Source organism: Macaca fascicularis, chromosome 15, assembly GCF_037993035.2.
Source record: "Macaca fascicularis isolate 582-1 chromosome 15, T2T-MFA8v1.1".
Lineage (NCBI taxonomy): Eukaryota > Metazoa > Chordata > Mammalia > Primates > Cercopithecidae > Macaca > Macaca fascicularis.
The window spans coordinates 63,076,655-63,099,020 of record NC_088389.1 but is presented as its reverse complement, the minus strand read 5'-3'; the positions used below and the strand labels follow the sequence as shown (position 1 = coordinate 63,099,020).

The 22,366-nt window shown below is 46.2% G+C and overlaps 1 protein-coding gene and 1 non-coding gene across 12 annotated transcripts in view; one reads left to right on the top strand and one right to left on the bottom strand.

Moving 5' to 3' along the window:
- The window catches only part of GNE (glucosamine (UDP-N-acetyl)-2-epimerase/N-acetylmannosamine kinase), a 60,415-nt gene extending 41,794 nt beyond the window's left edge, over nt 1-18,621 (bottom strand). For 7 of the 11 annotated variants that reach the window (XM_045374460.2, XM_005581315.4, XM_065530368.1 and 4 more), the window contains exon 1: nt 365-492. Coding sequence is in view for 4 of the 11 variants with exons in the window: in XM_005581314.4 (XP_005581371.1) it covers nt 18,537-18,587 (51 nt within the window). In the remaining 7 variants the exon portion in view is untranslated. Of the gene's footprint in view, nt 1-364; nt 493-18,536 lie in introns of those variants that run through there. The other 4 variants (XM_005581314.4, XM_005581317.4, XM_005581318.5 and 1 more) reach the window with 1 other exon arrangement.
- Nucleotides 8,368-8,512, top strand: LOC123569315 (U4 spliceosomal RNA). Its single transcript, XR_006692943.1, has one exon. It is a non-coding gene; the product is annotated as a U4 spliceosomal RNA (small nuclear RNA).
- Nucleotides 18,622-22,366: the final 3,745 nt, after the last annotated feature.

Genomic DNA, 22,366 nt, shown 5'->3' with positions numbered 1-22,366 from the left:
CTGCCAGGCAGCTCTCCACCCTCTCTCGCCCCGCCCCGCTCCTCACGGGACACTCAGCATCCCCCCTGGCTGGACAGCACTGTCCCAGGGGACAAGTCAACCTGGGCCTCCCTCTACATCCCCTCCCCTGATCATCGGGGCCCACCCCGAGCCACATGGCAGAGCCCTGAATTGGGCCAAAGAGGGGCCCTATGGTGCAGGCCTGCAGGACATTGGGCGAGACCCGGGTCCAGTGTGGGCCTCCGGGCGCGATGGGGTGGAAAGTGGCCGGGGAGAGGAGGCCTGGGGCAGGAGGCTGGAGGAGGCGGCCCTGGGGGTGGGCAGGATGGTCTCCTGGAGTCCCCCGCCGCCGCGCGGCTCTCACCAGACGCAGTCAGAAGCTCCCTCCCACGCCGCCACCGCGCTCCTCGGGCGACAGCCGAACCAAGCGCCACGAAGCAGGCAGAGCGCGAGCCCGCCCCTCGGTTTCCGCGCTCGGGCGCGCGGGTAGATGACTCGTCGCTCGACCTTGTCCCCACTCCCGGCTTGCCCAGCCACGCCCACCTGGAGCGCCGAATCCGCGAGCGCGCCCTGACACCGCCCGAGAGGGCTCCCGTGATTGGCTGCCCCCGTTCCCGCCCCCCACCCTTTCCGGCGGTGTTTTGAGGCCGGCTGGGTGCAGACCAGAGCGGAGCGTCTTCCGTTGTATCTTCCGCGCTGGAGCTGCTGCGGGGCTGTCCAGGCAGCCTGTGCTCCTGCCCCGAAGCGTCCTCCTCCGCTGGCGACACACGCACTGAAGCCCGAGTCTTCCCGCGGGGTAGTTGTTTGGTCTTGCACCCAAGGAGGGATTTCTTGCGCTTCTCGTTCCTTCAGTTATTTCATAGACCAGGACCGAAACAATACTGTCGTGTAGCGCGGCCACCCCACAGCTGTCCCTAACGTTAAACCTTGTCGTGACTGCTAGAAGACACTGGTGGAGTGTGAATTGATGACCAAGGCATGGCAGAGCCTTCCTGATATTTATAATCAGTTCAGCAGCGGCCTCCACTACAGGGAACCCCCAGCCAGTCCCAAGGCCTAGGGACATCCAGGGAGAAACGTGGCAGTGGTAAAGGGCTTGCGCAGCTCCTGAAGATAAATAAGACTTTGGGTTGTTGTTGTTTTTGAGACAAGGGTCTCACTATGTTGTCAAGGCTGGGCTCGAGCTCCTGTCCTCAAGCCATCTTTTCTGGCTTCAGCCTTCTGAGTAGCTGGGACTACAGGCCCATGTCACCGAATCAAGCTTTAAGACTTTTTAATGACCCTTTCAAATTTCTGAGTCACTCCCAGCATTTTAGGAAGCCAAGGTGAGAGGATAGTTTGAGGCCAGGAGTTTGAAACGAGCCTGGGCAACAGATTCCTAAGTCACCATTGACAAGAAACTTTGAATGAAGTTGATGATACAAAATATTAACATCTTTTTTTTTTTTTTACAAGCATTAAAAATGTACCACAGGTGAAACTAAGTCTAACAGCTTACTGAGATTTCTTGCTGTATAGCAAATTTCAAATCTCATCAAACTTTTGCAGTTTGTGATGCATTTCAATTAATAATTAAGCTCTAATTTGTAAATACTTATGAACTCTTTGTTCTCCTGCAGCTAGCTTGGAGCCACGAAAAGGTCACATTAGCCACAAAAGAAAAGACATTAAGGGATTTTTGCAAGGAAGTGCTATCAGATGTTTGTTTGTTTGTTTTGAGACAGGGTCCCACTCTGTCGCCCAGGCTGGAGTACAGTGGCACTATCTCAGCTCACTGAAACCTCCACCTTCCAGGTTCAAGCAATTCTCCTGCCTTAGCCTCCCGAGTAGCTGGGACTACAGGCCCATGCCACCATGCCCGGCTAATTTTTGTATTTTTAGTAGAGACAGGGTTTCACCATGTTGGCCAGGCTGGTCTCAAACTCCCGACCTCAGGTGATCCACCCACCTCAGCCTCCCAAAGTGCTGGGATTACAGGCATGAGCCACCACTCCCAGCCCACATTTCTTTTTTCTTTTTTATTTTTTTTATTTATTTATTTATTTATTTTTTGAGGCGGAGTCTCGCTCTGTCGCCCAGGCTGGAGTGCAGTGGCGCGATCTCGGCTCACTGCAAGCTCCGCCTCCCGGGTTCCCGCCATTCTCCTGCCTCAGCCTCCCGAGTAGCTGGGACTACAGGCGCCGCCACCACGCCCGGCTAATTTTTTTTTTTTTGTATTTTTTTTTTTTTTTTTAGTGGAGACGGGGTTTCATTGTGTTAGCCAGGATGGTCTCGATCTCCTGACCTCGTGATCCGCCCGCCTCGGCCTCCCAAAGTGCTGGGATTACAGGCTTGAGCCACCGCGCCCGGCCAAACACATTTCTTTTTTTTTAAATCCCATTGGCTGCTGTGTGGAAAATAGATTGGTAGCAGTGAAACTCAACTGAAGTGGATGGATATGATGTTTATTTTGGAAGTAAAATTGATGAGACTTAATTATAGGTTAGATATAAGGGGATGACAGGGAAAAAGACTCAAGAATGACCTCCGGGCCAGGTGTGGTGGCTCACACCTGCAGTCCCAGCACTGTGGAAGGCAGAGGTGGGAGGATCGCTTGCTCTCAGGAGTTTGAGGCAGCAGTGAGCTCAGTCACACCACTGCACTCCAGCCTGGGTGCCGGATGGAGACCTTGTCTCTTAAAAAGCAAACAAAAAAAAAGAAATGACTTCCAGGTTTCTACCATTAGTAATTGGGTGGTTGGTTGTGTACTAAGATGAGAAAGGCTGGGAGAGTGACCTGGTTGGGGAAGAAAGAAGTAAAGTTTTAATTCAGGGCATGCTATGATTGAGATGCGTGTGAGCCACATGAAGCTATTAAATGTGCAGTGAGATTTTATGAATCTGAACACAGACTCACCAGACTATAAATGGTTTATTAGTTTCATATATGCTGTAACAAATTACCACAAAATTAGGATCTTCAAAACAACACAAATTTATTATTCTACAGTTTTGGATGTTCAGAGTCCAAATGGGTTTCAAGGGACCAAAATCAAGGTGTCAGTAGGGTTGCCTTCCTACTGGAGGCTGCCAGGGAGCATCCATTTCCTTACCTCTTCCAGATTCTAGAGGCTGCCCACATTCCTTGGCACATGGCACCTCTGACCTCTACCTCCCTTGCCACATCATCTCTGACTCTGCTGCCTCCCTCTCTCACTTAAAAAGATCCCAGTGATTACATTGGGTCCACTCAATAATCCAGGATAATTTTCCCATCTCAGAGTCCTGGTCACATCTGCAAAGTCCCTCTTGCCAAATAAGGAAACATAGTCACAGGTTCAGGGATTAAGATGTGGATATCCAGGCGGGGCACGGTGGCTCATGCCTATAATCCCAGCACTTTGGGAAGCCAAGGTGGGCAGATCACGAGGTCAGGAGATCAAGACCAGCCTGGCCAACGTGGTGACACCCCATCTGTACTAAAAATACAAAATTAGCCGGCCATGGTGGCGCACACCTGTAGTCCCAGCTACTTGGGAGGCTGAGGCGGGAGAATAGCTGGAACCCAGGAGGCAGAGGTTGCAGATCACGCCACTGCACTCCAGCCTGGGTGACAGAGTGAGACACTGTCTCGAAAAAAAAAAAAAAGATGTGGATATCTTTGGGGAGCTATTTATTCTGGCTACCACAAGAGGTATTGAAAATCACTTGAAGGCAAGATGGGTATGTTGCTTTTAAAGTTACATACTGTACCTCCAGATATGCAGAATAGAACATTAATTTTTTTCTTCTTGAAAGATAAGAAAAATTAACTTCAAAAACAATGCTTAATGTTCAGTCTTTAAAATCTGAGTGCTGATTACATAGGTGTGTTTAGTTTGTAAAAACTCAAATTATATACGTAATATATATGTACTTTTTATGTGTATTTTACTGTAATGTGTTTTAAAAACAATGCTTAATATAGCTAGAAAAATGTAATTATAAATATAAATGCTTTTAACAGCAGGCAATACATTTTGAGAATTGTATGCACTTTCTAAGCCACTTGTAAGTTTTGTGTTTGACCAACATTGAGAATTTTATATTTCCGTAATCGTTTAACCTTAAATGAATAATCTTTTTAGAATTTTCTTCTCTGCTTTCTTGAGATGAAATTGCAGCAAGGACCCTTAGGAGGCATTTTCTCTTGGCTTTTTGAGATCACTTTTCTATGGGTAAATTATATTATGTTTCTGGATTTCTATTACTTTACTGTTTAACATTGTGAATTGACATACCAAAAATCGTCACTAGTTAAGTTTGGTTTGTATGATTTGGTTTTATTTGACTTTAGTCTGAGAACTCTACAAGTTTGCAAAAAAATTACTTATGGCTTTGTAGTATAATAAAATCAGATTTTTCTAGAGATTACTCTCTAACCATAAATATAACTTCAAGCATTCAGGGCATAATTAGGCTATCAATGATTTCTAGGCTTTAAGAGATCCTCTAATTTAACCTTTTCATCAGAGGGGGAGACCTTCCTACAGCACCCTGACAGATGCTCATCTGGCCGCTTTGGGAACATTTCTTGTCATAGACTTGTCTTATTTTATTTGGTGATTTAATTCTTTTAAAGTACTCTGCCTCTCTGTAAATTCTACCCATGTATTTCATAGCTTAAACATTTCTAAGGCCGGGCGCAGTGGCTCAAGCCTGTAATCCCAGCACTTTGGGAGGCCGAGACGGGCGGATCACGAGGTCAGGAGATCGAGACCATCCTGGGTAACACGGTGAAACCCATCTCTACTAAAAAATACAAAAAACTAGCCGGGCGAGGTGGCGGGCGCCTGTAGTCCCAGCTACTCGGGAGGCTGAGACAGGAGAATGGCGTGAACCCGGGAGGCGGGGCTTGCAGTGAGCTGAGATCACGCCACTGCACTCCATCCTGGGCAACAGAGCGAGACTTCGTCTCAAAACAAAACAAAACAAAACAAAACAAAACATAGTCGCAGATATGCTGTGAAAGGTAGTACAGGGAGGCCATGGGGAGAGAATCCAGGCCCTGACTCAACTTGAATCCTGAACAACCTTCTGATTTTAATCTACATGTATCCTTAAATCATCTTTTTATGTATTTATTTGTTTAATTGTGGTTTTTTTTGGAGACAGAGTCTCACTCTGTCGCCCAGGCTGGAGTGCAGTGGTGCTATCTGGGCTCCCTGCAACTTCCACCTCCCAGGTTCGAGTAATTCTTGTGCCTCAGCCTCCCAAGTAATTGGGACTACAGGCAGGCACCACGATGCCCAGCTAATGTTTTTAAAATTATTTTTCATGGAGACAGGGTTTCACCATGTTTCCCAGGCTGGTCTCCAACTCCTGAGCTCAGGCAATCTGCCTGCCTCGGCCTAGCAAAATGCTAGGATTACAGGCGTGAGCCACCATGCCCGGCCTAAATCCTCTTTTGAAAAAAGATGCCCTGTTCCTTGCTTTCAGAAGTTATTAACAGTAAAACTGTGGGAAAATCCCCAACCTTATTTTGATCCCCACTTCCAACCAGTGGATGGTGGCTGCCTGGAGAACTGTGTCAAAAATGACTCTGAGGCTAAGAGTTTACTGGAAAAGAGTATATACTGTGATGTCTGCCATGTTGATTTCTAGGGAGACGGAAGGAGTCAAGAATGTTGCCGTGTATTTGCCATCTCTGCCCTAAGCCAATATCATGAAGAAATCAACAAGAGGTGGATTAACTGAGCAATTCATCACCATATTAAGCTAGATATTCCTGTTTAGTAAATACCTTTCCCTAGCTGGGAAGTATCTCACCCTATACCGTATCTCAGCCACAACAGTTTTAATTACCAAAGTCTGTAGGGCAGCAGTCCCCAATCTTTTTGGCACCAGGGACTGGTTTCCTGGAAGACAATTTTTCCTTGAGAAGCGGGATGGGGATGGTTTCAGGATGAAACTGTTCACCTCAGATCATCAGGCATTAAATTCTCAAAAGGAGCACGCAACCTAGGTCCCTACCATGCGTAGTTCACGATAGGATTCGTGTTTCTATGAGAATCTGATGCCACCGCTGATCTGACAGGAGGAGGAACCTAGGCGGTAATTCTTGCTTGCCTGCCACTCACCTCCTGTTATGTGGCCCAATTCTTTTTTTTTTTTTTTTTGAGATGGAGTCTCACTTTGTCACCCAGCCTGGAGTGCAGTGGCGCAATCTCAGCTCACTGTAACCTCTGCCTCCCAAGTTCAAGTGATTCTCCTGCCTCAGCCTCCTGAGTAGCTGGGATTACAGGCATGTGGTCTGGCTAATTTTTGTGTTTTTAGTAGAGATGGGGTTTCACCATGTTGGCCAGACTGATCGAGAACTCCTGACCTCAAGTGATCCACCCACCTCAGCCTCCCAAAGTGTTGGGATTACAGGCATGAGCCACTGCACCCGGCCTGGCCTGCGGCCCAGTTCTTAACAGGACACTGACCAGTACCAGTCCATGGCCCAGGGGTTGGGGACCCCCTACTCTAGAGTATACAGAGGTAAAACACCTTACAAGCCAAATATCACTGCATACGCCAGATTGTTTATAGCCTCCCCAGAAAAACGAAAATTGCTCCTGTTTCAGAGTAGCCTTATGAGGCTATGCTACATGTGGAAAGCAATTATTTTCTCCTAGGAAAAGCATGTAAGGATTAAGATTATATTGGCTGAGGCCAGCAGCAGTGGCTCATGCCTGTAATCCCAGCACTTTGGGAGGCCGAGGCAGGTGGATCACCTGAGGTCAGGAGTTCAAGACCAGCCTGGCCAACATGGTGAAATCTTGTCTCTACTAAAAATACAAAAATTAACCAGGCATGCACTTGTAATCTCAGCTACTCGGGAGGCTGAGGCAGGAGAACTGCTTGAACCTGTGAGGCAGAGTTTGCAGTGAGCTGAGATTGCACCACTGCACTGCAGACTGGGCAACAGAATGAGACTCAGTCTCAAAGAAAAAAGATTATATTGGCTGAAAATAATTCAGCAATATCCTAAACTGTATCAGCTTAAGCTTTGCAAGAGCATGACATTGAAAGATACACTTACGGCCGGGCGCGGTGGCTCAAGCCTGTAATCCCAGCACTTTGGGAGGCCGAGACGGGCAGCGGATCACGAGGTCAGGAGATCGAGACCATCCTGGCTAACACGGTGAAACCCCGTCTCTACTAAAAAAAAAATACAAAAAAAACTAGCCGGGCGAGGTGGCGGGTGCCTGTAGTCCCAGCTACTCGGGAGGCTGAGGCAGGAGAATGGCATAAACCCGGGAGGCGGAGCTTGCAGTGAGCTGAGATCAGGCCACTGCACTCCAGCCTGGGTGACAGAGCGAGACTCCGTCTCAAAAAAAAAAAAAAAAAAAAAAGATAAAGATACACTTACAAATGTACTGATTAAGATACTTAATCACTATTTGTAGCCCCAATTACCAATCAGTTTATCATGACAACCAGTCAGATTTTTAGAGCACCTATGGTGGTGAGCCATCCCTATGCTACTTTTTCCAATCATAGAAGAAAGGTACGAATTAACATAATGACTCTGTTTTTGTGAAATATTGCCTTTTCTTGGGATTTTAAAATACATTTTTCGGCTGGGTGCAGTGGCTCATGCCTGTAATCCCAACATTTTGGGAGGCCGAGGCAGGTGGATCATTTGAGGTCAGGAGTTTGAGACCAGCCTGGCCAACATGGTGAAACCCCGTCTCTACCAAAATACAAAAAGTAATCAGGCGTGGGTGGCAGGTGCCTGTAATCCTAGCTACTCAAGAGGCTAAGGCACAAGAATCGCTTGAATGCAGGAGGCGGAGGTTGCAGTGAGAGTGACTCTCTTATAAAAAGTTACATCAACACAATTATGCTCTAAACTTCTCATTAAAAGTTATGTGGGGCCGGGCGCGGTGGCTCAAGCCTGTAATCCCAGCACTTTGGGAGGCCGAGACGGGTGGATCACGAGGTCAGGAGATCGAGACCATCCTGGCGAACACGGTGAAACCCCGTCTCTACTAAAAAATACAAAAAACTAGCCGGGCGAGATGGCGGGCGCCTGTAGTCCCAGTTACTTGGGAGGCTGAGGCAGGAGAATGGCGTAAACCCGGGAGGCGGAGCTTGCAGTGAGCTGAGATCCGGCCACTGCACTCCAGCCCGGGCGACCGAGACTCCGTCTCAAAAAAAAAAAAAAAAAAGTTATGTGGGAAGCCGGGTGTGGTGGTTCATACCTATAATCCTAGCACTTTGGGAGACTGAGTTGGGTGGATCACTTGAGCCCAGGAGTTCAAAACCAGCATGGGCAATATGGTGAAACCCAATCTCTACTATATATATATATTTTTTTATTTTTATTTTTTCTTTATGGGCTATGAAAGTATCATACTGTAGCTTTGCGCAGTGGCAGTATCATAGTCAATGAGGTTTATCTGAGGTGCGATTATTGCTAATTGAAAGTATCATACTGTAAACCAGGCTGGGTGCAGTGGCTCACGCCTGTATTCCCAACACTTTTGTGATCCTTTGAGTCTAGGAGTTTGAGACCAGCCTGGGCAACATGGCAAGACCCTATCTCTACAAAAAAAAAAAAATTAGCTGAGCATGGTGGTGCTTGCTTGTAGTCCCAGCTACCCAAGAAGCTGAGATGGGAGGATCGCCTGAGCCTGGGAGGTCAAGGCTGCAGTGAGTCATGATCACACCACTGCACACTGCACTCCAGCCTGGGCAAAAGAGCGAGACTCCGTCTCAAAAAAAAAAAAAAAAGTTATGTGGGAAGCCGAGCGTGGTGGTTCATACCTATTAATCCTAGCACTTTGGGAGGCCGAAGTGGGCGGATCACCTGAGGTCAGGAGTTCAAGACCAGCCTGGCCAATATGGCGAAACCCTATCTCTACTAAAAATATAAAAATTAGCTGGGTGTGGTGCTGTGTGCCTATAATCCCAGCTACTTCGGAGGCTCAGACAGGAGAATCGCTTGAACCTGGGAGGCAGAGATTGCAGTGAGCCGAGATTGTGCCACTGCACTCCAACCTGGGCGACAGAGCAAGACTCTGTCTCAACAACAACAACAAAAAAAGAATAGACCACATTTGGGGGTCAGCATGCGGCTAAGGATGAAACAGGGGTCCTATAAGGACATTCCCGTGGAGCACTCAAGTGGGGTTCTTAACATCTGCATGAGTGTTCAAGACGTCTCTAAATATACATAATTGATATCTATAAAGCCTAAGCATGTGGCCAGGCATGGTGGCTCACGCCTGTAATCCCAGCACTTTGGGAGGACGAGTCAGGCGGATCATGAGGTCAGGAGTTCAAGATCCGCCTGACCAATATGGTGAAACACCATCTCTACTAAAAATGCAAAAATTACCTGGGCATGGTGGCGCACGCCTGTAGTCCCAGCTACTTCAGGGGCTGAGGCAGGAGAATCACTTGAACCTGGAAGGTGGAGGTTGCAGTGAGCCGAGTTCTTGCCATTGCACTCCAGCCTGGGCAACAGAGCAAGACTCCATCTCAAAAAAAAAAAAAAAAAAATCCTAAGCATGAACGTAAGGCCTCAACCTCTTTGTCCTCATGTTTTTCATGTCCCTACTCTGGAATGAATCTAATTCTACCTTTCAAATTATTTGTTTTCTTGTCCCTACTCCTCCTCTTGCCCCTACACATGAACATGCTCTTATGATTAGCTCCTTCCCCTGCCCCTCTGTGTACTCATTCTTTCAGAAATTGACTCACTCTCAAACCTTCCATTATCACTTCCATGTAGGTAATTCCTGGGATACATATTCCAGCCTGGCCTTTCTTCCCAGCTTGAGGCCCATATGTTCAACTGCCTACTAGATAGTTCCTCACTTCAAACGCAATATATAAAAGTTCATTCATTTTATCCTGTTGACTTTGCTATTTCTTTTAATGGTACTAACTTCACACTTTCATTCAGACTCAGAATCATGGAGTCATGTTTTAATCTTCGCTCTCTCTGACTTCTTATTTTTTATTTTTATTTTTTTTTTTTTTTGAGACGGAGTCTCGCTCTGTCACCCAGGCTGGAGTGCAGTGGCCGGATCTCAGCTCACTGCAAGCTCTGCCTCCCGGGTTCACGCCATTCTCCTGCCTCAGCCTCCCGAGTAGCTGGGACTACAGGCGCCTGCCACCTCGCCCGGCTAAGTTTTTGTATTTTTAGTAGAGACGGGGTTTCACTGTGTTACCCAGGATGGTCTCGATCTCCTGACCTCGTGATCCGCCCGTCTCGGCCTCCCAAAGTGCTGGGATTACAGGCTTGAGCCACTGCGCCCGGCCTCTCTCTGACTTCTAACATTCAGTCTTGCAGTCTTTCAAATAATTCAAAATGTTGTCTCAGTTTAGGTTGTTGGGTTTTCTTTTTTCTTTCTTTTTTTTTTTTTTTTTTTTTTTTTTTTTTTTTTTTGAGGTGGCGTCTCGCTCTGTCAGCCAGGCTGGAGTACAGTGGTGTGATCTCAGCTCACTGCAACCTCTGCTTTCCAGGTTCAAGCAATTCTCCTGCCTCAGCCTCCCGAGTATCTGGGATTTCAGGCGCCCACCACCACGCCTGGCTAATTTTTGTATTTTTAGTAGAGACGGGGTTTCACCATATTGGCCAGGCTGGTCTCGTGAACTCCTGACCTCAGGTGATTCACCCACCTCAGCCTCCCAAAGTGCTGGGATTACAGGCGTGAGCTACAGTGCCCGGCTGGTTGTTGGGTTTCCTTAGAGATAGGGTCTTGCTCTGTAGCCCAGCTTGTAGTGCAGTGGTATGGTTGTGGCGCACTGCAGCCTCAAACTCCTGGGCTCAAGTGACCCTGTGACCCCAGCCTCCCAAGTAGTTGGGACTTAAAGCACATGCCACCATGCCTAGCTAATTTATCAAAACTTTTGTAGAGACAGGGTCTCGCTTTGTTGCCCAGGTTGGTCTCGAACTCCTGGCCTCAAGTTATCCTCCTACCTCTGCCTTCCGAAGTGTTGGGATTACAGACATAAGCGACTGCACTTGGCCTTAGTCCAGGTCTTATCATCTTATTTCCTTAATTCTGAGATGCTTTTTTAAGTGATTTTACATACCTAAAATCAATATTTATAATCGATGTAAACATTTAAGGTAGAGTTTTTATTATAAAAACTATTATATCAATAGTGTTTTAGAATCAAGAAAATCAGGCATTAACCTAGGTGCAATAGTGCATGCCTGTAATCCCAGCTACTTGGGAGGCTGAGACAGGAGGATTTCTTGAGCCCAGGAGTTTGAGTCCAGCCTGGGCAACATTGTAAGACCCCATCTTTTAATAATAAAATAAATAAGTGGAATTAACAAAGACCTGGATTACTCTATTTCTTCTTGCCCTTCCTGCCTGCATTCCCTTGCTCCTCTCATCTATCTTGCACATTATTGCCTGATTAAATCTTCTTAAAAGACTACTTTCATGTAGTTAATTCTTTAAGAAAAACTTCAGTGGCTCCCTATTCCCTGCTAGATAAAGTATGCCTAGGGGGAACAAGTTTGTCATTTAAGGTCCTCCACAATTTAAGGGTCCTGACCTTTTGCTGATCTTACCAACATTATTCCCCTCCTGGATCCATCTGCCCCAAACAGTTCTTTCTCTACCTTTGTATCATTCCTTAAAGTTAGAAGGCTCTTCCTTGTCTGCTACTTACACCCAATCAGGTTTCAAATGCTATCTCTATTGTGAAACCTAATCTGAACACCCTATCCCAAAATAATCTGTTCTTTCTCTGAACTCCTGGAGCACTTGTCTTAACTTATCTCAAATTTTTTGTTTTGTTTTGTTTTGTTTTGTTTTGTTTTTTGAGATGGAGTCTCGCGCTGTCACCCAGGCTGGAGTGCAGTGGCCGGATCTCAGCTCACTGCAAGCTCCGCCTCCCGGGTTCACGCCATTCTACTGCCTCTGCCTCCCGAGTAGCTGGGACTACAGGCGTCCGCCACCTCGGCCGGCTAGTTTTTTGTATTTTTTAGTAGAGACGGGGTTTCACCGTGTTAACCAGGATGGTCTCGATCTCCTGACCTCATGATCCGCCCGTCTCGGCCTCCCAAAGTGCTGGGATTACAGGCTTGAGCCACCGCACCCGGCCTGTTTTGTTTTGTTTTGAGATGAGTCTCACTCTGTTGCCCAGGCTGGAATGCAGTGGCACGATCTCAGCTCACTGCAACCTCCACCTCCTGGGTTCAAGGGATTCTCCTGCCTCAACCTCCCAAGTAGCTGGGACTACAGGCACCCGCCACCACACCTGGCTAATTTTTGTATTTTTACTAGAGACAGGGTTTCACCATGTTGGCTAGGCTGGTCTTGAACTCCTGACCTCAGGTGATCCGCCTGCCTCAGCCTCCCAAAGTGCTGGGATTACAGGCGTGAGCCACCATGCCTGGCTTCACACTTATTATTAGTTATACTTATGATGAATTACCTGGTATCTTTGAATGTATATATTTGTGACTGTAATATTAGATATCTGATGTATTATAAGGAACCCAAGAAAAATCAGTCGTATTAGTCACCTCATTATACATGACCTACGTTTTTAAAATCAGATCATAAATTCCTTGAAGTTAGCCCTATTTGGTATGCTTGTCTCCCTGATAGTTCCTTGAATCATACCTTATGTAAGAAACACAGTCAATAAACATTCAGTCAAAGGAGGATCACATCTTCTACCAGAGATTCCTAGCCATCCTTGTTCTTTTCTCTCTGGCTAGGCCAAGTTGCTTGTGCTGAACTGCCTGCACCAGTCATCCTCCACCATCTAGGCTCATGATCTTAGTAACACAACACTCTTGCTCAATCTTTATAATAAGTCAAGCATAAAACAGCATGATGAATTTAAAAACAAGGTGGGAAATTTGGCGGTCTTATCAGATAGATGTGTGGAGGCAGAAAGTAACTGGGAGATGCAGACAAGATGTGAGCAAGGTCAGGTCAGCAAGGGCCTTGCATGATGTTGTACTAAAGAGGTTAGACTTTCCCTCACTATAATTGGGAGAGGTTTTTTTTTTTTCTTTTTTTTTTTTTGAGACGGAGTCTCGCTTTGTCGTCCAGGCTGGAGTGCAGTGGCACGATCTTGGCTCACTGCAAGCTCCGCTTCCCGAGTTCACGCCATTCTCCTGCCTCTGCCTCCCGAGTAGCTGGGACTACAGGCGCTTGCCACCGCGCCCAGCTAATTTTTTTGTATTTTTAGCAGAAACGGGGTTTCACCATGTTAGCCAGGATGGTCTCAATCTCCTGACCTCGTGATCCGCCCGTCTCGGCCTCCCAAAGTGCTGGGATTACAGGCGTGAGCCACCACGCCCGGCAATTGGGAGAGTTTTTAATCAGGGAAATGGCATGATCGGATTTGCTTAATTAGAACTACAGAAGGGCCGGGCGCGGTGGCTCACGCCTGTAATCCCAGCACTTTGGGAGGCCGAGACGGGCGGATCACAAGGTCAGGAGATCGAGACCATCCTGGCTAACACGGTGAAACCCCGTCTCTACTAAAAGTACAAAAAAAAAACTAGCCGGGCGAGGTGGCGGGCGCCTGTAGTCCCAGCTACTCGGGAGGCTGAGGTTGGAGAATGGTGTAAACCCAGGAGGCGGAGCTTGTAGTGAGCCGAGTTCGCGCCACTGCACCCCAGCCTGGGTGACAGAGCAAAGACTCCATCTCAAAAAAAAAAAAAAAAAAAGAACTACAGAAGATGGCCTGGGAAGAGGAGGAAGGACTAGAAGAAGGGAAACCAGTTAGGAATAATATTTCAGGACCTCAACTAAAGTGTAATAATGGAAATAGAGAATGAGAGGATGGAATCATAAGAATGTGGAGAAGGGGCTGGACCCAGTGGCTTGTGTCTGTAATCCTAGCACTTTGGGAGGCTGAGGTGGGTAGATCACCTGAGGTCAGGAGTTCAAGACAGCCTGGCCAATGTGGTGAAACCTCGTCTAGTAAAAATACAAAAAAAAAAAAAAAGCTGGGCATGGTGGCGTGCACCTGTAGTCCCAGCTACTCAGGAGGCTGATACAGGAGAATCACTTGAACCCAGGAGGTGGAGGTTGCAGTGAGCCAAGACTGCACCACTGCACTTAGAGAAGCAGATTTGGAGATGGGCTGGAGTAGGTGAGAAGATAATGAGCTTTAATTTTGGATATGTTGAATTTGTAGCACCTACAGGACATTTCCATGAGATTGAGGATCTGGAGGAAGATATTGAAGACACATTGAAGACACAAATTTGTCCTAGACATAATGCACTCCATAAACTTTTTTTTTTTTTTTTTTTTTTTGAGGCAGCATCTCGCTCTGTAGCTTAGGCAGAGTGCAATGGTGCAATCTCAGCTCACTGCAACCTCTGCCTCCTGGGTTCAAGCAATTCTCCTGCCTTAGCCTCCCGAATAGCTGGGACTACAGGTGCCTGCCACCACACCTGCCTAATTTTTGTATTTTTAGTAGAGATGGGGTTTCAACATGTTGGCCAGGCTGGTCTCGAACTCCTGACCTCAGGTGATCCACCCACCTCAGCCTCCCAGAGTGCTGGAATTACAGGCATAAGCCACTGTGCCTGGCCACATTTCATAAACCTTACGTATTTTTAAATGCACTGCTTACTCTTAGCCCAAAGCACCAGCTACATTTCTTACCCTACCTGTTTCACCAGATTTTTCTGCCCCTGACTGTGTTCTACTGTCACTCTTGGCCAATTTGGAACTCTTTTTTTTTTTTTTTTTTTGAGACAGAGTCTCACTCTGTCACCCAGGCTGGAGTGCAGTGGCGCAATTTCGGCTCAGGTTTAAGTGATTCTCCTGCCTCAGCCTCCCAAGTAGCTGGGATTACAGGCACCTGCCACTGCACCAGGCTAATTTTTGTAGTTTTGGTAGAGACAGCGTCTCACCATCTTGGCCAGGCTGGTCTTGAACTCCTGACCTCATGATCCACCCGCCTCAGCCTCCCAAAGTGCTGGGACTACAGGTGTGAGCCACCACGCCCAGCCAATTTGGAACTCTTTAATGGTATTTTTCATATAGTAGCTGTCTAAATCTTAGACAACTGAATGACTGTTAGATATCACTAAATTTAATGGGGTGTAAAATTCTGCAGAAACCCAGGTACTTCGGTCTATGGTACATTTTTTGTTTTGTTTTGTGACAGGGTCTCGCTCTTTCACCCAGGCTGGAGTACAGTGGCAGGATCATGGCTCAATGCAGCCTCAACTTCCCAGGTTCAAGCAATCCTCTCCTCTCAGCCTCCTGAGTAGCTGGGACTACAGGCATGTGTCACCATGCCCAGCTAATTTTTGTAATTTTTTTAGAGCTAGGGTCTTGCTATGTTGCCCAGGCTGATCTTGAACTCCTGGCCTCAAGCAATCCTCCTGCCTCAACCTACTGAAGTGCTGGAGTTTGAGGTGTGAGCCATTGTGCCAGGCTCTTGCACCTTATGTTAAATATTTAGTGGTGGCCGGGCACGGTGGCTCAAGCCTGTAATCCCAGCACTTTGGGAGGCCGAGACGGGCGGATCACGAGGTCAGGAGATCGAGACCATCCTGGCTAACACGGTGAAACCCCGTCTCTACTAAAAATACAAAAAAAAAAAAAAATAAGCCGGGCGAGGTGGCGGGCGCCTGTAGTCCCAGCTGCTCGGGAGGCTGAGGCAGGAGAATTGCGCGAACCCGGGAGGCGGAGCTTGCAGTGAGCGGAGATCTGGCCACTGCACTCCAGCCTGGGCGACAGAGCCAGACTCCGTCTCAAAAAAAAAAAATAAATAAAATAAATAAATAAATAATTAAATATTTAGTGGTGCTTTCCTGGCCACTTTCCCTCTTTTTCCAACTGCCCATGTACCTAGTCTTCTCTGCCCTCTGGCTTCTCTTCTCTTAACCCCTTCTTTTTCACACTGTTGGTCACTGCCTTATTCTGGAGACATTTTACATCCTGGGCTTGCAAAACACCTGATTTCCTGCCTACTTCCAACTTCTCTGGCTCTTATACTTTCTCAAACTCCTAAATAAAAGTATTTTTTAGAATTCTATAGTCTTCCTTATATCTCATTGTAGTATATATCCAGCATGACTTCAGCCACTTGCATGGTTTCACAATCATTTAAAATGATTCCTAGATGTGAATTTCTGTCCCAGTCTTTTCAGTCCAAACTCAAATATTCAACTGCTTATAGGATATCTTTATTTGGACGTGTTCTACAAACACTTCAAATCTGCTTGTCCAAAATTGAGCCTTCTTCTTCCTCATAAACCTGGGCTTTCTCTTCCGTCCTAATTCTCAGTGAATAGTATTATCACCTACTGGAACTTAGGAGGCATTCTTGGCCTCTCCACCTCCTTTCTCTTTCACATTCAGTGTGCCGTGAAACCCTATCAGTTTCACATGTTAAAAGAGTATTTTCCTGGAAGAGAGAACATGATGTGATTGAAGACAATAAAATGGGCATGAGAATAGCATACAGGGGAGACCAGCCTGACAGGAGAAAGGTTTTATTGAGGAACACTGGAAAAGATAATTGAATTATTAAGTGGGAGAGTAACTTGGAAGATAACTTAAAGGCCACATAGAGTATTTCAGAGTTTGTGTGGCCACAGAAACCACCAAACATTAGGCAAATGAATGAAATGATCATTTCAGGCCATAATTTTTTTTTTTTTTTTTTTTTTGAGTTGGAGTCCCACTCTGTTGCCAGGCTGGAGCGCAGTGGTGTGATCTCGGCTCACTGCAACCTCCACCTTTCCTGCCTCAGCCTCCCGAGTGGGTGAGATTACAGGCGTGTGCCACCATGCCCGGCTAATTTTTGTGTTTTTAGTAGAGACAGGGTTTCACCATGTTGGCCAGGATGGTCTCGATCTCTTAACCTTGTGATCCACCTGCCTCAGCCTCCCAAAGTGCTGGTATTACAGGCGTGAGCCACCGTGCCCGGCTACAGGCCACATTTTTAAAGGCAGTCATGCAAAAAAAATGGATGGAGAGATGAGTAGAGCAACTATTACTTTCATAACTAGAAACAACCATTTCTAAGCAGACTTTATTGATGACACGAGGGAAAAAACTTACAAGTTCTAGCTAGAAGCTCAGAAAGTCTGACCTTGAATTTCAATTTAAGTGTGCTAATAAAAAATAAAAATAAATTTTCATTGAAGAAGGCAAATAGAAAGTATGCATTAGTGATATAGCTAGGAGTAAACTGTGTTGGCAATAATTGCAGGAATAATATCATCTAATTGGAAAGTTTTTATAAGGCCAGGTACAGGGACTCACACCTGTAATCTCAGCACTTTGAAAGGCCAAGCCAGGCGCCTCACTTGAGCCCAGGAGTTGGAGATCAGCCTGGGCAGCATAACAAGACCCTGTCTCGGGCCGGGCGCGGTGGCTCAAGCCTGTAATCCCAGCACTTTGGGAGGCCGAGACGGGTGGATCACGAGGTCAGGAGATCGAGACCATCCTGGCTAACACAGTGAAACCCCGTCTCTACTAAAAATACAAAAAAAAAACTTAGCCGGGCGAGGTGGCAGGCGCCTGTAGTCCCAGCTACTCAGGAGGCTGAGGCAGGAGAATGGCGTGAACCCGGGAGGCGGAGCTTGCAGTGAGCTGAGATCCGGCCACTGCACTCCAGCCTGGGTGACAGAGCGAGACTCCGTCTCAAAAAAAAAAAAAGACCCTGTCTCTACAAAGAATTTAAAAGTTTGCTGGGTGTGGTAGTCTGTGTCTGTAGTCCTGGCTACTTGGGAGGCTGAGGCAGGAGGATCCGTTGAGCCCAGGAGTTGAAAGCTGCAGTGAGCTATCATTATGCCACTACAATCTAGTCTGGGTGACAGAGCAAGATCCTGTCTTTAAACACACACACACACACACACATTTGTATAAGCCATTCCTTAACTATAGATGATCTTTAAATTGAATATATATTTTAATCACCTAATTGAACTGTGATGATGATTTCCTAAAACATTTGGATTTCCATATGCCTCAATGAAAAATTAGGTTTAATAAACTACACTATAGTGTAGCACACTATATGTCACATTTATATATTGATAAACGTGATAATTTCCTTCTTATTTGACTTAGATACTAATTAACTTGGAGTAAATGCACCCACCCCAATCATGTGGTCAGTAAATAGTTAAATAACTGAGGGAAAAGAAGTACAAATTAGGCAGCTCTACACGCCATGTTTCAAAAGGGAAGGAAACAAAATAGTTAAAACAAACATTGCATGTTTTGAAAATAAACTGTATTTATGAAACAGAGATCTCAAAAAGTAAAAGGAACCCCACTTTATCTGATGAAAGTGCCGGGAATCTAGAGAAAAGAGTTCAATTTCAGCTTTCAGTTTGGAAATGCAGAAAGACCATGAATTTTAGCACAGTAACTGAGAAGCAAGTAGCAGCCACAGAATGACTAACCTGAGTTAGCAGTTAAAAAGTCTTTAAAAATGATGGATTTGATAGATTTAAAACCAAAGCTTTCCTCTTCCTCTTTGTAATTTTCCTTCTTTCCCCCCTTTTTTTTCTGATTGCAATTTCAATAATAAAGCTCTATTGAATTCCAAATTACTTACATGAGGTCCTTGAAAGCATGACTCCCTCTGCGGATAACCATAGGTTTCCATCCCAAAGCACAAGCTCTGTACCCTGGTGTGGTATGAAATAATGAGCAGAGCAGCTGTTCTCTTGGTTTAGCTGCCACGGAGCAGTCACCAATAGGCATCTGAAGTCCAGACTAAATCTTAAGCCCCACCTCTCTGAAAAGGAAGAAAAAAAATGTGGCTCTGAACTCTTGTCGTATTTCTGGACAGTAGCTCGAAAGTAGGTGATCAGTCGGCGTCTAAGTGTTACTTCCCTGTTTTGGATTTCCCATTCCATCCAATAATTTTACTTTCCACTAGAAAAAGTTTTCTTCTGAGTTTCTGAAGGTAGAAACAAAAATCTACAAGCAAAATCTCAAGTCTTTTTTCACTTTGTTTTCACACATACATATATTCTAAACTTTTTTTTTTTTTTTTTTTTTTTGAGATGGAGTCTTGCTCTTGTCTTGCTTTTGGTGCTTAGGGACTCTCACAGACAGATTGGTAGCAAGGGATACTGACCAATGATCTACTTATCAAACAACTCTCCATTTCACTGGTCAATGCTCATTTGACCACAGGAACAGCCTAGCCTTATCTACCACACAACTTTACATTCCACTTAAGGGAAACTATACTAAAAGGTGTCCCCCACAGGCACAGAAATTCTTAGTTAACCATTATATGTTTACAGATTTTGAAGCAAACCATGGTCTGAAGTCTGTTTTATTTTATTTGAAAGAGACTGGGTCTCACTATGTTGCTCAGGCTGATCTCGAACTCCTGAGTTCAAGCAATCCTCTCACCTTGGCCTCCCAAAGTGCTGGGAGTACAGGTGTGAGCCACCATGCTAAAATAACTTATTTTTTTCTTATGTTTTTCTTTTTTCTTTTTTCTTCTTGAGACAGAGTCTTGCTCTTATCACCCAGGCTGGAGTGCAGTGGCACAATCTCAGCTCACTACAATCTTTGCCTCCCAAGTTCAAGCGATTCTCCAGCCTCAGCCTCCTGAGTAGCTGGGATTACAGGTGTACGCCACCACGCCCAGCTAGTTTTTGTATTTTTTAGTAGAGATGGGGTTTTGCCATGTTGGCCAGGCTGGTCTTGAACTCCTGACCTCAGATGATCCACCCGCCTTGGCCTCCCAGAGTGCTGGGATTATAGGCATGAGCCACCACGCCTGGCTCATATATTTTCAAATATGTTATATTTTTCAAATATGTTAAAGGTATACATAACCCTCAACAACACTTTTTGTTAAATCTCTACTCTTTGCTCTTTGTTCCCATCAATTTCCTCACATCCAGTCTGCTCTTTTTTCTCTCTTTTTTTTTTTTTTTTTTTTGAGACGGAGTCTCGCTCTGTCGCCCAGGCTGGAGTGCAGTGGCCAGATCTCCACTCACTGCAAGCTCCGCCTCCCGGGTTCGCGCAATTCTCCTGCCTCAGCCTCCCGAGCAGCTGGGACTACAGGCGCCTGCCACCTCGCCCGGCTTATTTTTTTGTATTTTTAGTAGAGACGGGGTTTCACCGTGTTAGCCAGGATGGTCTCGATCTCCTGACCTCGTGATCCACCCGTCTCGGCCTCCCAAAGTGCTGGGATTACAGGCTTGAGCCACCGCGCCCGGCTTTTTTTTCTCTCTTAACTAAAAAGTCTGTTTAAAAAAAAAAAAAAAAGTTGTCTTCTCCCCTTCCTCCATCTTTATAGAGAGGCAGGAGAGAGCAGTTCTAAGTGTGCCAGGGCAGGACCCTCTTTTTTCAGGCAGATAAAGGAGTGGATCCATGAATAATTTTTTTTTTTTTTTTTTTGAGACAGAGTCTTGCTCTGTCGCCCAGGCTGGAGTGCAGTGGCCGGATCTCAGCTCACTGCAACCTCCACCTCCCGGGTTCATGCCATTCTCCTGCCTCAGCCTCCCGAGTAGCTGGGACTACAGGTGCCTGCCACCTCGCCCAGCTAGTTTTTTTGTATTTTTTAGTGGAGACAGGGTTTCACCGCGTTAGCCAGGATGGTCTGGATCTCCTGACCTCATGATTTGCCCGTCTCGGCCTCCCAAAGTGCTGGGATTACAGGCTTGAGCCACTGCGCCCGGCCCATGGATAATATTTTTTAGAGGTGGGGTCTTGCTATATTGTCCAGACTAGACCTGGGCTCAAGCGATCCTCCTGCCTCAGCCTCCCAAGTAGCTGGAACTAAAACTGTGCACCACTTTGCCAGCTTTCATGGATAATTGTTATGCTTTTTCTTTCTTTTTTTTTTTTTTGAGATGGAGTCCTGCTCTGTCGCCCAGGCTGGAGTGCAGTGGCATGATCTCGGCTGACTGCAACCTCCGCCTCCCGGGTTCAAGCGATTTTCCTGCCTCAGCCTCCCAAGTAGCTGAGATTACAGGCGTGTGCCACCATTCCCAGCTAATTTTTGTGTTTTTAGTAGAGACAGGGATGTTGGCCAGGATGGTCTCGATCTCTTGACCTTGTGATCCGCCCGCCTCGGCCTCCCAAAGTGCTGGGATTACAGGCATGAGCCACCGCGCTCGGCGTTATGTTTTTTCACTTCCTCTTGGTTAATCTTGACAGACACCCCCTCCTCCCAGTAAAAATATCCAGGCATGGTGACTCACACCTATAGTCCCAGCACTTTGGAAGGCCAAGGCAGGTGAATCACTTGAGGCCAGGAATTCAAGACCAGCCTGGGCAACATAGTTTGACTCCATCTCTACCAAAAAAATTTTTTTAATTAGCTGGTCTTGGTGGCACATGCTGGTAGTCCCAGCTGCTCAGGAGGCTGAACTGGGAGGACTGCTTTGAGTCCAGGAGTTTGAGGCTGCAATGAACTGTGTGATCTTGCCACTGCACTGCAGCCTGGGCGACATGGCAAGACACTGTCTCAATAAATAAACAAACAAAAATATCCGATATTTAATATACTGCCCATAGACTGCCTATAGGACATCACTTGAGAGCTTACAAATCAGCAATGGGGGAGAAAAAGCTGTCCAATAGAAAAATTGGCAGAATAGCACTAGGGAACTCACAAAAAAAATATATGATCAAAAGTCTGACCTTACTACTATTTTTTTAATTGTTTTTGTTTTTATTTATTTATTTTTATTTATTTTTCTGAGACACAGTCGCACTCTGTCACCCAGGCTGGAGTAGAGTGGCACAATCTTGGCTCACTGCAACCTCCGCCTCCCAGGTTCAAGTAATTCTCCAGCTTCAGCCTCCTGAGTAGCTGGGATCACAGGCAGGCACCACCACCCCAGCTAATTTTTGTATTTTTAGTAGAGACAGGGTTTCACTATGTTGGCCAGGCTGGTCTTGAAGTCCTGACCTCGGGTGATCCTCCCGCCTCAGCCTCCCAAAGTGCTGGGATTACAGGTGTGAGGCACCTCACTCAGCCTGTTTTTTGTTTTTTTAAGACATAGTCTTGCTGTGTCGCCCAGGCTGGAGTGTAATGGCACGATCTCAGCTCAGCAAACTCCACCTCCTGGTTTCAAGTGATTCTTGTGCTTCAGCCTCCTGAGTAACTGGGATCACAGGAGCTCACCATCACACCAGGTTAATTTTTGCATTTTTTGTAGAGATGAGGTTTTGCCATGTTGCTCAGGCTCCTGGGCTCAAGCAATCTGCCCTCATTAGCCTCCCAAAGGGCTGGGACTATAAGCGTGAGCCACTGTGCCCAGCCTGCCCAGTGAAATATTATCCTCTTTTTATTAAATAAGATATTCTTCCCTGTGCTTTATGGGAGAGTGCTAATAATTAAAATTTTGTGTTATAAATTCAGTATTAGGGCTGGTTTTTTTTTTTTTTTTTTTTGAAACGAAAGTCTTG